At 35.9% G+C, this 13,058-nt stretch overlaps 1 protein-coding gene across 3 annotated transcripts in view; it reads left to right on the forward strand.

Annotated features, from left to right (window-relative positions):
- LOC132199990 (sex peptide receptor) overlaps nucleotides 1–13,058 on the forward strand; it is an 80,391-nt gene that overhangs the window by 62,803 nt on the left and 4,530 nt on the right. For all 3 annotated transcript variants that reach the window (XM_059625132.1, XM_059625133.1, XM_059625131.1), the window contains one exon: nucleotides 11,221–11,642. In XM_059625132.1, coding sequence (XP_059481115.1) covers nucleotides 11,290–11,642 — 353 coding nt within the window. In that variant the 5' untranslated portion in view covers nucleotides 11,221–11,289. The remainder of the gene's footprint in view (nucleotides 1–11,220; nucleotides 11,643–13,058) is intronic.

Consider the following 13,058-nt stretch of genomic DNA (forward strand, 5'->3'; position numbering starts at 1 on the left):
ACGTGCCTATAGAACACTCTGAACATTCCTAAGTTGGAATGCTCCCATGCAAATAAATTATTTTTCCTCCTTTTTTTCTCAACCTACTTTTGTACATAGTCAGTTTGAAACAACGAGCAACTTATTACATGCAGATACGAGCAAGTTACGCATTAATAATACATTCGCCTTGAGAATGGCTCTTTTGCACGGGATATATTCGTTTTTTACTCTTCAATAGCGTCGAGAAGGAAAAGCTAATAAGGCAATTTCCTTTGAAGGCATAGTGGAACGATAAAAACCAAACATAGTTACGCGCGCTAAATGACACCCTTGCCGTTATAACGAGTGTGCGATCTCGTTTTTTTTTTTTTTTTTCTTATTAATGCTCGGGCATTTTATTCCGAGGGAGGACTCTGCTTGCTTTCTCTCTCTTGCGAATCTTCGCCCCTCATTATGAATTCCAACCATACAATGGCAAAAAGTCCCGGCGAAAAATTGAGCAAGCACAATCATAAATCAATTTGGAGCCTTTCTAGAGCAACACGCGCCCGACCCGAGAGGAGAAGGATTTTTTGTCCTTGTCTATATAAGGGCGTAGAGTTAAAAGGAACGATGCGCCGGCAAATAAACCGAATTACGCGCATCCAACGGGTATTGGCAATTCAATTAATTCGTCGTCGTCTCTGGAGCGACGGAATTTCGCAGACCCACCCAAATGCGCCCGGCGCGAACTCTGATGGCTAAGATTGATGCAATAAGATTATTCAATATAAGTTGACTGATTTATACAAATCGCTTCATTCCAACCTTGACTTACTTAATCACTGCCATCAATAATTATTAAGCTTTCCTAAATTGCAGGCAGTTTTCCTTCACTCCAAGGAGCTTAATTGAACTTAATGAAAATTGCGCTACCTAAGTTCAACAAAACCAAACAAAACAATCAGTTTATTGAATGTTAACACTCAAGGTGGATTTAATAAAATTGGTAAACTGAACCACGTTAAAATAATTAAGAAAGTTGACCTGCGGTCTGCTGGTACTTAAAAAACCCACCAGAATTTCTAGTGCTTAATACTACTTCAAGAAGTAGTAAGAGAAGAAAAGTAAATCATGAAAAAAAAAATACAAATTGTGCATTTTTGTTTTTTTTTCTCTCATTAATTCCTCCCATTATTATTAAGCGCATGAACACAAGAAATCCAAGGGTTTATAAAGTACCAGAATTCCGCAGTTTGTGTTCTAGGGTCAGCTTGTTCACTTTCTTTTTTTTCAATTCTACAAGGTTTTAAATTTTAAATTTTTCTATTCAAAATTAGCAGGTAGAGTCAAATTTATTTTCAAGTGCTTGAAGTCAATGAAAAATATGATTGCTCAATATTTTCGCAACTTTTCATTAAAAGTAGACTTTTATAAGCAGTTTATTTCCTATAATGTTTAAATAAATAAATCTAATAAAATTGTATTGTTTAAATCCAGTTATTCAATTAAAATATTTTTATTTTTATCATGCCAGATTTTCAAGATAGTTATTTTTTACGCTAATTTTTGTTTAAAATTTAAGTATTTCCGTATTCTACAAGCCTGTAATTAAAAAAATAATAATAAAATAAAAAATAAAAGAGCAGCCAAGCCAGTGTTCTATAAATTTCGTCATGAACGTTGCTGACGTAATAAAATCGTTTGGAAAATGTAAATGTCAGAGGAAAACCAGCCAAAAAGTTTTTATGTTCACAGTGTAAGTTATGTAACCACGAAATCATGAATGAAGTGGTTTCTGCGTGGTTGAAATCTGACAGCAAAATTTAACCGATGAATGAAGTTTACTCTCCGCAACTGCGTGCTGCCGGCGTTCCGTTTTTTCCTCGTTCGCTCGCCTCTTTTGCGCCGCGGGATTATTTGAAGCGCAAACAATTTGAACACAACAGAGCGGTGGGCAAATTCCATCGTGACATTTGAGTCACCTCGACATTTCCTGAAAGCTGCCCAACCACGCACATTATGTAACCACTCTTACGTAACCCTTTCAAGTTATCAACGGGTTCTAGGAATGTGCAATGAAAAAACACAACAAGATATCCGAGTCGGTTGTTGTCAGACAAAGTACAAGAGAGGTGCAAATAAAAAAAGAGAAAAGTTCCGCCTTGAAGTCTACGAGGAAGCTCAGCAGCAGCTCCTCTCCCTCTGGAGATCAATGGGTAATGAGTGGGTAGACACCATTCACTGCTTTGGCGACGCGGAAAAGTCGTGGGAGATTATTTGCCGATGTGACGTAGGACGCGACCTGCATTGCAATCCGGCGTAACAACTCTTTAACTTTTCAAATTTGTATTCAGCGAAGCCTTCACCGCGAAATTCACGGTGGATTTATTTCATTTCAAACTACACAGATGAGAGAATATGTCTCTCGTCTCTGAGAGACAGAATGGTTTTCTAAAAGTAATTCATGACTTGAAACGGGGTGGTATCTTTCATCTGCAGCACTAAGTAGCCGCGCGTCCAGACGCGCATGCTGGCTTTTTCGCCGAAAGTGTGAAAATTGTGGATGCAAACACGCGCTCAGTCATGCATCTGGAAATAGCAACTTTACGAGGCTAAAACAAACATATATGCTTTGTACCGAAGCGGCGTGTGTGACTGTTGCGTTCACCTCCATCCAACCGACACCTCTCGCTGATCGTAAAGAAATGTGTTTAGGGTTGGTACAGCGAAATTCACAGCACTGACACCAAGTTTTATGACTTGCTCTCCATTAAATGGCTCAAATTTTGTGCTTTCGCAATGTGCCTGCCTAAATAGTAAACATTCGCATGTGGCAAAAATGTTTACAGATGATCAATTACTCAGCAAAACTCAATATTCATAATTTTGCTTATGATCAGAAGTTCTAATGCTGAGAGAAATTAATTATACAAATTTTCGCAATTAAAAACCATCTTTCAAAGATCGAAGTATTTTAACTGTATATATTATGAAGGGCAGGAAATTTTAAAATTAGTGTAATAATGTGTGAAATTTTTCAATACTTATGTATCTAGTGATGCATTAATTAATTTAAATTCCTGTAAAAGTTTTGTACATAGATTAATGCTTAGGTTGTAAATACGAAAGTTTTTATTGATCTTTTAACGATCTTCTCTGTATTACTTTGAAGTTTAAAAGCACAGGTGATAAGAAAAAAATCCTTTTGAAGAGGAAGCACATTGAGCGCATGACCTGCAGAAAACTTATAATGCGCATAAAGCTGGAATCAAGTTTTAATACTGGGCGCAACTTCACTGCTTTTTCAGCTGATATATGAGTATTTTCTCATGCACGACTTTTGCTCACAACTTTTCACTCAACACTATTCAGTTCATCGAACAAGCTTGAGATACTCGAAGATGCTTGCAATACTCTTAATATGCGCGAAAAAAGCATTGTTCACTCGTCTGTGCGTTCTTTAAATCTCTAACATGAAGCACGACTTTCGTGTCAAATTATTTTCAACACGCTGTGCTCGGCGTAGATTTATTTGTTCACAGATGACTTTGCATAATATTTCTCGTCATTTTGCGTCAATGTGTTTGAAGACACGCTTGCCTTATCTGGCTGGAGCGGAGCTGCATCTTCCCTTCTTTCCCTTGGAAATTTAATAAAGTGACGCGTTTGTCAGTTCGTCACCCTGTCAGAGTGGAATCTTAAATTGCTTAAATTCAATATTCTCGACACAACATGCGCCATCAAAAGTTAAAATACTTTCACAAACGGCTTCAATTTTATGCACCACTTTTGAGTAAATTAAATTAAAATTTATCAGCTCTATTAAAATAAATATAAATAAGATAGGTATATTATACAATTAGTAAAATAACATTCATACCTTCGTTTACTCCGATTCTTAAAAAAAAGCTATGTTATGGAAAATTGAAAATAATGATCTGATTCTAATATTTTTCTTTGCTTTGTGCATAAAGACATGCAAATTATGTGAGTTGGAAAGGATATGATGGGTAAAATTGAATAAAAAGGTCGATCGCACAACGGGCGCGTGTTGCCGCTTCCAACTATCAATTTAAGAGACGGTCTCCTTGCGTATTGTGCGCGGGTATATAAGAGAGGGCACATTATTATTGCCACGCGTGCGAATACAATTCCTTTTGCTCCCGCACATCTCCTTCCCTTGTTCGCGTTGCCTATCCAGCAAAAGGAAGTGCAGGTGAAAGGGAAATAACGAGAATCCATTTTGTGCCATTATAAATCAAATTATGTTTCTTTTTCCTTTCTTAGTCGCAAATTTTTACAGAATGTCTCTAAAAGAAGAGGATATTTTTCAGTCTCAGAAGTTATGTTTGAAGAAGAATTCTTTGCGAATAATCATTAAACTAAATTCTATGCCTTTAAAAAACTTTAAATGATTTTTTAATTTATGCAGAGTTTGGTAAAAATAAGTTTGTTTATTTTATATCTTTGGCAATAATTCTAGTTTTAATTTCAAGAAGAAATTACGTATTGATTTTTATGCTTTCACTCGTCTGGAGCAACAAAAATCTTCACCCTTCCTTGCCATGCCCAGCGAGAGAAGAAGGTAATTAATTACCGCGCGAGGCGGCGAATTTCAGAAGAAGCTCAAACGAACATTTTCATTAGCGAGCGCCGAGAGACGGCGGAGAAAATGCAAATGCTGACAGTGTTTCATTTCATATTTGACCTTCCTTTCTCAAACGAGAGTTTTGTTTAAAATGTCAGCGCAGAGAGACGCACTGAGTAAAAACTCTGGCAAACAAAGACGTTGTCTCTTGTGACGCTTATAGAAAGGCAGTAAGACGGGCCAGGTGACATTTTTACTCGGACACTTTTTGCCATTTGAAACGTTTGCTCATTAAGCAACACGACCTGTGATCATTTCACTTCAATCGATATGTTGCCCTTTGGGCCCCTTTGGCATATAATTAATTGGAAGGTTTAATAAATCAATTGGCAATCATCTTCATTACACGAGACACGGCGCGTATAATTCATCACACGTAACAAGACGCGACTGACGTACCTCCTCTCATAGTAAAGCTAAAGCAAATTCATTTCCAAAGCCAACCTATTCTTTATTAAGTAAAGGGAGATGCCCCATAACATGCAAAGTGGACCCTTTGGGAGTTAATTTGAAAATGCCCGAATCAATAATGTTGAATTAAAATTTGGATCTTAATTAAGTAAGAAAGAAAGCGTTCTTCAGGGCTACTAAAATTTTCCTTTCGAAATGATTTTGCATTGTTACATTATTCTTCACAAACATGAGACAAAAATCACAAAAACATTTTAATGAGTTATTATTTATTTATTGTTAATAAAAATTTAAATGTGAAACTAAGAAAACTTATTTGTGTGAAGAGACTAATCTAAAAAAAATCTCAAATTTTTTTATATTTTTAAATGAAAATGAATTTCTGAACATTAATAGCGATTGAGCAGATACTTGTCCTTTTCTTCAGTATAAATAATCAAAATTTTAAGTGAAAATTTATAATAATTAATGAAACTTTTTGAAACTTTAACAATATTTAAAGTTTAATTAAAAAAAAAACATTAATTTCTATTATCTAGTACTAAATATTGTAATTTAACGTCTTCTTCTAATTCCATAAGTTTTATAATGTAACTCCTTAAGTGCTGGCTGACCTGTGTGTGCCTGCGCGCGAGAAATCTCGTAAGCTAATTTCCCTGTTGTACATTTTTCACCTGGGAATTGCGCTCCGTCTGCCTTTTTCGTCCAAAATAACAGGTGCCTTTCTCATTTTCAAAATGAATGTTGCTCCTTGTTTTTATTTCTTCTCTGTATGAGTCTAAGAGCATGCCTTTTTTATTTTTGCCACTAAAAAAAAGAGTAAAAAAAGGCTATATTATAATTCCCATTCTGCCTACCCAAGAGCGCGTATAAATAGTACCACCCGTCATATGTTACGTCATTTTACTATTTTTCTTTGAACGAAAATCAATGAAAATATAGTTTACTATTAAATAAATAAACCAGATAGGCTCTGAGGCTTTATTTGATTTCCAAGAGAACGATTCTGATTTATAAATTGTTCAGCAGCTTCACAATGGCAAACAATGTGCGAGGCAAATGAGGTTGAAGATCAAAGCGGCAAGGCCAACTGCTTGGCAAAGCGCATCTCAAAAGAGCAGCAGGCGAGATATTTATCTCATTTTCAAACATCAAAAGCAGCAAATCAATGAAATTCCATTCCCACATAGAGGTCGGTTAACTAATAACATATCCCAAAGACGACGTGAAAATTAATTAAACATTGGAATGAGAAGGACTTCAGCAAACGGCGTTGTTCCGTTCTGCCATTTTGGTTTACATTTGCTTGAAGATTCATGAGAGGAAAAAAATACAAGAAGCAAAAATAATTATTTTATCTTTAAAAAAAGAATTCCTTAATAGAATTGCTTTTGTTTGTGAATTAAATGCAAATTAAAATAGGAAAAATTAAGATATGGTGCGGAAGTTTTAGTTGAAAATACGTTTCTCCTTGAGCTGCTTTTCACCTTTGTTGCGCTTTGATGTCTTTCGCATACATACCTGAAAAGACCCCCGACCTCGCTGCTCTCTCATTGGTGTTTGCACACCAAAATGTCGAGTGCCTTAGCAAACATCTTTTGGTTTCTGGCAGCGTCAGCCAGCCGGCGAATTTGCATTATCACCCCACAGCTCATGCAACGAGTTGGCTGGAGCCTGTTCGAGAAAGTAAACAGTGTTTCGGTCAATTTGTATCTTGTTGGTGGCTTCTACGCCCACTTTGCATTAAAGGAAATGCTATGTTTAACTTTAAACAAGTTTATTTACATGTTAAGCTTTTTCAGTAAAAATGTTGTCAGTTTTTATTCAAAATATCTTAATCTATTGTGTCTCTTTTAACAATTTGGGCAGCTATATTTAAAATATACTGGTTTAATTGAATAATTTTAATTTTTTAACTGTATAATTATATTTTATATTTAATTATTTTGTTTTTCAGTTTTAAATTTATTTGAAAGAGCTCTCTAATTCCTTTTCAAATCAAAATCTGTAATGCCTTTTGATGCGTTGATGAATAAATACCAAAATTCAATGAGAATATACCTACATTTAAGGTTATTGAAAATTTAATGAAAAGTGATATTATGTTGCATGAATAAGCCCCAAGCTTATTAGCAATTTTGACCAGTTAAATTTCTTTCCGCCTTGGATAAATGATTCATCGCGAGCTCTGCCATACATAGCATTTAGGTTGCAAAGGGTCAAACTTTATTCAAAAGCGGCATTGCCACACATCAAACATTTCGCAAAAGAGGAAATAATTTATGGTGGATGTTTGGGATAAAGCACGCGATGGTCGGAAGCGGATCATCGTCTGCGTACAAATGTAAAAAAAAACAGACACCCACACATCCACCACACGAGAGCGGCGCTATAATAATTTATCCTTTATAAAACATTAATGAAACGAAAATTTCAGCAAAGCCGACAGTTTAGGATGTTTGTGTGTACATCGAGAGAGCAGACCATATTTAAGCCTGGAGGATTTCCAATACCCAAACGCTTATTGCTCACGGACCAATAGGCACACAAATACTCTGTTCAAACACGCAGCTGGCGGATCTTGAATTCTGCTGCAACCATGTTATTTGGTTTGAATGCCGTGGGATGAAGTGTTATTATTGGAACTAGAATATTAAACACCACCCATTGAACTCCACATCATCCAGCCGAAATTGGTCACGTTGATCCGTTTGGTGTTTACACATTACAACAGGTGAATATTGAAATTTGTGTGATGGAATGCGTTTGCCAAAAACACGACAAAATAAAACTCAACTGATCCAATCATCATAAATAACATTTACGTAAAGTGGTTTACAAATGGAATTGATGTAGGTTGGGCAAAAAGCATTCAGAGTAAAATAGAGGAGTCTGTTAACAATTATTTACGAATAACAAAGCAATTAAAACAAATGAAGTATTAAAATATCAGACCCCAGGCCAAAGTCATCACGAAGAGATAAAATGAAACAAAAAATTTTAACCTACAATTTTTTTTTTTTTTTTTTTTTTTTTGTAAAAAAAGTTTTGGAGGAAATATTTTTTAATATTCAAATTTTCTACGGCTATTTGAACATATTAAATGTTTAAATATTTCAAAGCTAGAAATGTGAAAAACGAGCTCTTAGTTTTTATTTAGAAATCTTCATCTCCAGCAGATATATTTGCCATCAACATCTACATGATCCGTTTTTATGCATATTTTTCCTCTCTGCCAAACACAGAAAACAATGAAAATTTAGGAGCCCAGCTTGCTATTGCAAATTATTGCGTTTCCCAGAATCGATCGACGCCGAAAGTGATTTACATTTATGTGCACCCACGCCACCCTTTTGTACAAATAACTTGACGTCCTTTCAAAAACAGCACCAACGGAATTCCCTCCCTAAGCAATAAATATATTCATTGCAATTTGAGCGAAATGCCGTCGAGCTCTTAAAATATTTAGGCGCCCTGGAATGCAAAAGAGCCCGCGCATTTTGAACATTATTATGATTTATTTGGCTATAAAAACGTGAGAGGCTGCACCCGTGTAAAAAGCGCTTCTTCAATATTAAAGTGAGACCTAGAATGAGATCGCAATATATCTACATTGCAAATTTAATCATTTTCCCAAAATTTTTCAATGAAACAGTCAAATTTTATTTAACTTACTGGTGTATACATGGAATATTATTTAACTGGAACTCAACAATTTGATTCAATTAGTTATTAATTGTGTTTCAGGTATTTTATTTTTTGGGACTTGCCCTCTGTAACAAATTAATTAATTTGTTTTAGGAAAATTCGGTGAATTAGAATTTTAAAATTTACAAGGAAAATAATTTATAAAAGGGTATGGCTAACTAAGCAAATAATTTTGTGCGCTAAAATAGACTTGTTAATGCTTTTTCAAAGAAATTATCAACATTCCACTGCTCGTTATTCGCCAGGATAAATAATTAATTTGATCTAAATCTGGCGTTTGCACTCATTGCCTCAACAGCTTTTATGTTCTCAGGTTATTTGGTTCGGCTTGAGGAAATATTCATAAATTTAACCCGAGTAGCGAGAGCGCCGAAGAGATAACCATAAAGTCTGCTTTCGAGCATAAATCTCTATTGATCAAGTCGGCAGCTCCATTACCCGGCGCGGACTTTTACTGTCCCAGGCACCAATAATTTATTCTCCGACTGCTCATAATTTTATGCTTTAATGTTCGCGCAGTTCCTCTGCACATCGGCGGAACGCTTTCAAACACACAGCTGCACGGTATTATGCCGGCGGACGATCAGAGAGGCAAATTTTCCGAATATTTACTTGGCAGGAAAACAGGCGCGTCACCATAAAATTTGCATTTTACTGCCTCGCCCCGCTGGTTCTGCCACCCACTTGCAGGCAGCGGGTTGATATTCGAAAAATTCCTCTTGTTTAAAAAATTAATTTTCCCCAGCTAAAAGTGCAATTTCACAAAGTTCTGTGTTCTGTGTAATAAAAAAAAAAAGAAAGAAGAAGAAGCAACTCTCATTTCAAAGTTTCAGATGTAAATTATAAATTTCCCATTTCTCCCTCAAGCAACTTTAAATCCCTGGAGAGTGGGATCTTGTCGATTATAATTAAAGAGGCAAACTATACAAATGAGAAAACAGTTCTGAGTGCTAATTAGCACGTTTTTAATTACCATAAACTTGACAGAATTTATTTTCTTAGGAATTAACGAGAAACACACACCAGTGACGGATACACATTTATCTGATTACGTTTTGATATTTACTCACCAATGTGATCGTATTACATCTCGGATAGTCGCTCATTATAATACCAGATTTCGACGAGACGTCAAGCACTCTGCTCTGCTAATGCCAATTATAATTATTGCAAGTAGACGGCAAAGCCAACCAGTTTCATTGTTTTTGATCAAGTTCAACAAGATGTTAAGCGAGTGCGATCGAACAATGCGTCTGGAGCGGATAAAGAGCGTATGGTTCCAACTTAACTGTTTTTCCTCGATCGATACGCGCGTCGAATTTGCATGTGGCGCGGTGGCACATCAAAAGGCGACGCAGGCTAATTACTTCTCCCTCAAAAGAGAGCGCCTTCTGCTTCGTCGTGGCAAACACGCGTACACCCAACTTTTATTGGCAAACTTCGCTTGAATCGAACAAGTTGACGACGGCCGTATTGTTGCCGTCGTCGGAACCAATATCGAGCCAAGTGGGGCGATTCCACGGCTTCGCCCGCGCTTTTAAAGTGCCTCGCAGAAATTGGTCCTTGTGCCGCACTGATCGCTTGCTCCAGTGCTCACCTGGGGTTGCTAAGATTTTCAAAGAATTTTGGGCAGATCCTTTTGGACCTTCAGTTGTGTGATGTGGACCGTGAAAAATATTTGTCAAGGCGACGAAAGTACATTTTTCTTTGTTGTAAATTTAATAAATCTCTTTGAAATTTGCTAAATTTAAGTTTCTTTTGAAGGATTTCAAATGATTGATTTATGCACTAATCATCAAATTCCTCATATCGACAAAGCTGCTATGAAGTTTTATATTATATTGATCTGATGAGCACCAAATACAAGAGCATTTCTTTTTTTATTTTATTTTTACTTGTTATGTAGAGAATAAAACAAATTGAAATTGAAATTGAAGTTTAAATAATGCATTAAAAACATAGATTTTTTTCTTAATCATTTCTGAATTTAAAAAAAGCTCCTATCTATCATAAATATTTTAATAACACGTTAAAACCGGTAAAAAAAACCTTGTCTTTCACAGTAGCTTAGAAAACTTGAAAATCTATCGTTTTTTTTTTTTTTTTTTTTTAATAAAAAAATAAATATAAAATAAACTAGTCTTAAAAATCCCCACTTTTGAAAGAAGAAAATTTTGTCCACGATTGTCAAGCTTGTAATTTGTCTATATGTCTTAAATTAAAATACATAAATGTTTTATCTCACAATTCACAATTAATAAAAATTAATGCACATAATGATGTGTTTGAAAGGTACGTCAAGGTAAAAAATTTGCTGAAAAATAAACATGGTGTTTAACTATCATGTTGTCAAAATTTTGAAAGTTAAATGAAAGCACAATACATATTTTAACCTGAAATATAAGAAAAACCGTTCTTTTTTTAGTATTATTCTTCTAAATTTAAAAAAAATGACCTATTGTGAATTGAACGTTTTCCACTTGTTGCAGGAATATGCGGGAGCTGAAGTGAGCCGCTTGACTCGTAGTTGAGGTCAGTGCCCAGTGTTGGTGGTCAAAATGGACCTTTCCGGGGAGGACATGCTGTCCGGCGGCTCAAACGCCACTGACCCTGACGATGGCAACTACACGGTGCGCTACCTGAACGTGACCAAGGAGCTGCCGATCAAGTACGCGCAGCCCTTGTATGGCTACGTGATGCCCTTCCTGCTGGTGGTCACCATCATCGCCAACACCCTGATCGTGGTGGTGCTCTCGAAGCGGCACATGCGCACCCCTACCAACGTCGTGCTCATGGCCATGGCCCTTTCGGACATGTTCACCCTGCTCTTCCCAGCGCCGTGGCTCTTCTACATGTACACCTTCGGCAACCACTACAAGCCACTCTCGCCGCCCTCTGCCTGCTACGCTTGGTGAGTGATTTTTTTAATATCTTGATTATTTGGTTGATTCCTAATGCATTCTCAGTCTTTTTTTTGTGAAACAAAATTGTAAATTAGATTTTCCTCTTTTAATTATTATTGCCGGTGAAACCGTGATTGTATAGAGATAAAAGCATCTTTCTGACTAAATAAGAGTGCTGTATAATTGATGCATGGCTACTTATTTAGTTACAATTGTGTTTATTAATGTACCACCGGGCATTCTCTGCCCAAATTTATGATCAATAATGTAGACTTAAATGTGAATAATATATTTTTTTTGGGCGGCGCGGCAGGTTTCATTGTGAATAAAACAATCTTATTAACGCAACTAAAAGACCTGTGGTCTCGGCAGGGTTTAATCATAGTCAGAGTCAGGATGCTCTGGATTGAATTTGAGGGCAACTAAATGGCCGTGTCAAGCAGCTCTTTAACTTTTATTTTCCAAAATTTTATTCACGTTGTTTAATTTTTCATTTACTTTCGACGACCTAACGCGATTCAAGTCAGGATCAACCAAATTTCTGCGGTCAAAAGTTTCACTTTTTTATTGTTGCATAGACAGGCAAGTTCAAAGGAAGAAGTACCAAGAACAATTTTCAAACGCAAATATCTTTGAAGCAGCTGATCGAATCTTGATTTTCGTCGGCCATCGGCGGTGGCACCACCGCCGCCGAGAGGACCAACACGGGCATCAAAATTTTTAAAACCTGAAAAATTGTTATATTATAAAATGATGCACTATTATGCTTAATTCTTTAACAAAAACAATTTCGTTAACAGGAGATTTGTTTATTCTTCAAAGAGCGTTTCTTAATTTTATTTGGCGCTAATGGAATAAATTATTGTTAATTGAAGTGCCAAGTTTTTTATAATTTATATTTAATTTTAAGAGTAAATAGTTTATGCAAGTTTTTTTCCATGAAAATTTCCCACTGGCAAGCATCAATGATTTTTGTTTTTTGCTTAGCCAAAATTTTAGTAGAATTTAAAATTGAAGAAAATGCACGAGCAGTTTCCTTGTATCAATGCCACATTCATCAGAGTATAACAGGAAAATGATTTTAAGCGTGGTTATTTTAGTGAATTTTTTTGAAGCAGAATTCCCATCTAGTTTACTTAGTAAATTGATTGTTGTTTTGGCACCGAGACAGCATTGTTGAGCGTTGCCTTGGTGAACCTCAAAATCCGTTAAGCAAGAATCAATTGTTGGATCTCTCAATCGTTCACTTCGTCTCAGAACGAATCAAATTCACTAACGTCTTGAAAAATTCTTTAAAAATGGTCGTCATTGACGTTGTGCTTGCGAAACGAATCAAGGAAGATCGTGATTTGGTCATGGATGAAGTTGGTAAGAACATCGACAAAAGTTTTTTAATGTGTTGAAAATAAAATATAACAAAATTA

This window comes from Neocloeon triangulifer, unplaced genomic scaffold, assembly GCF_031216515.1.
Source record: "Neocloeon triangulifer isolate White Clay Creek 2 clone unplaced genomic scaffold, ASM3121651v1 ptg000014l, whole genome shotgun sequence".
NCBI classification, from domain to species: Eukaryota; Metazoa; Arthropoda; class Insecta; order Ephemeroptera; family Baetidae; genus Neocloeon; species Neocloeon triangulifer.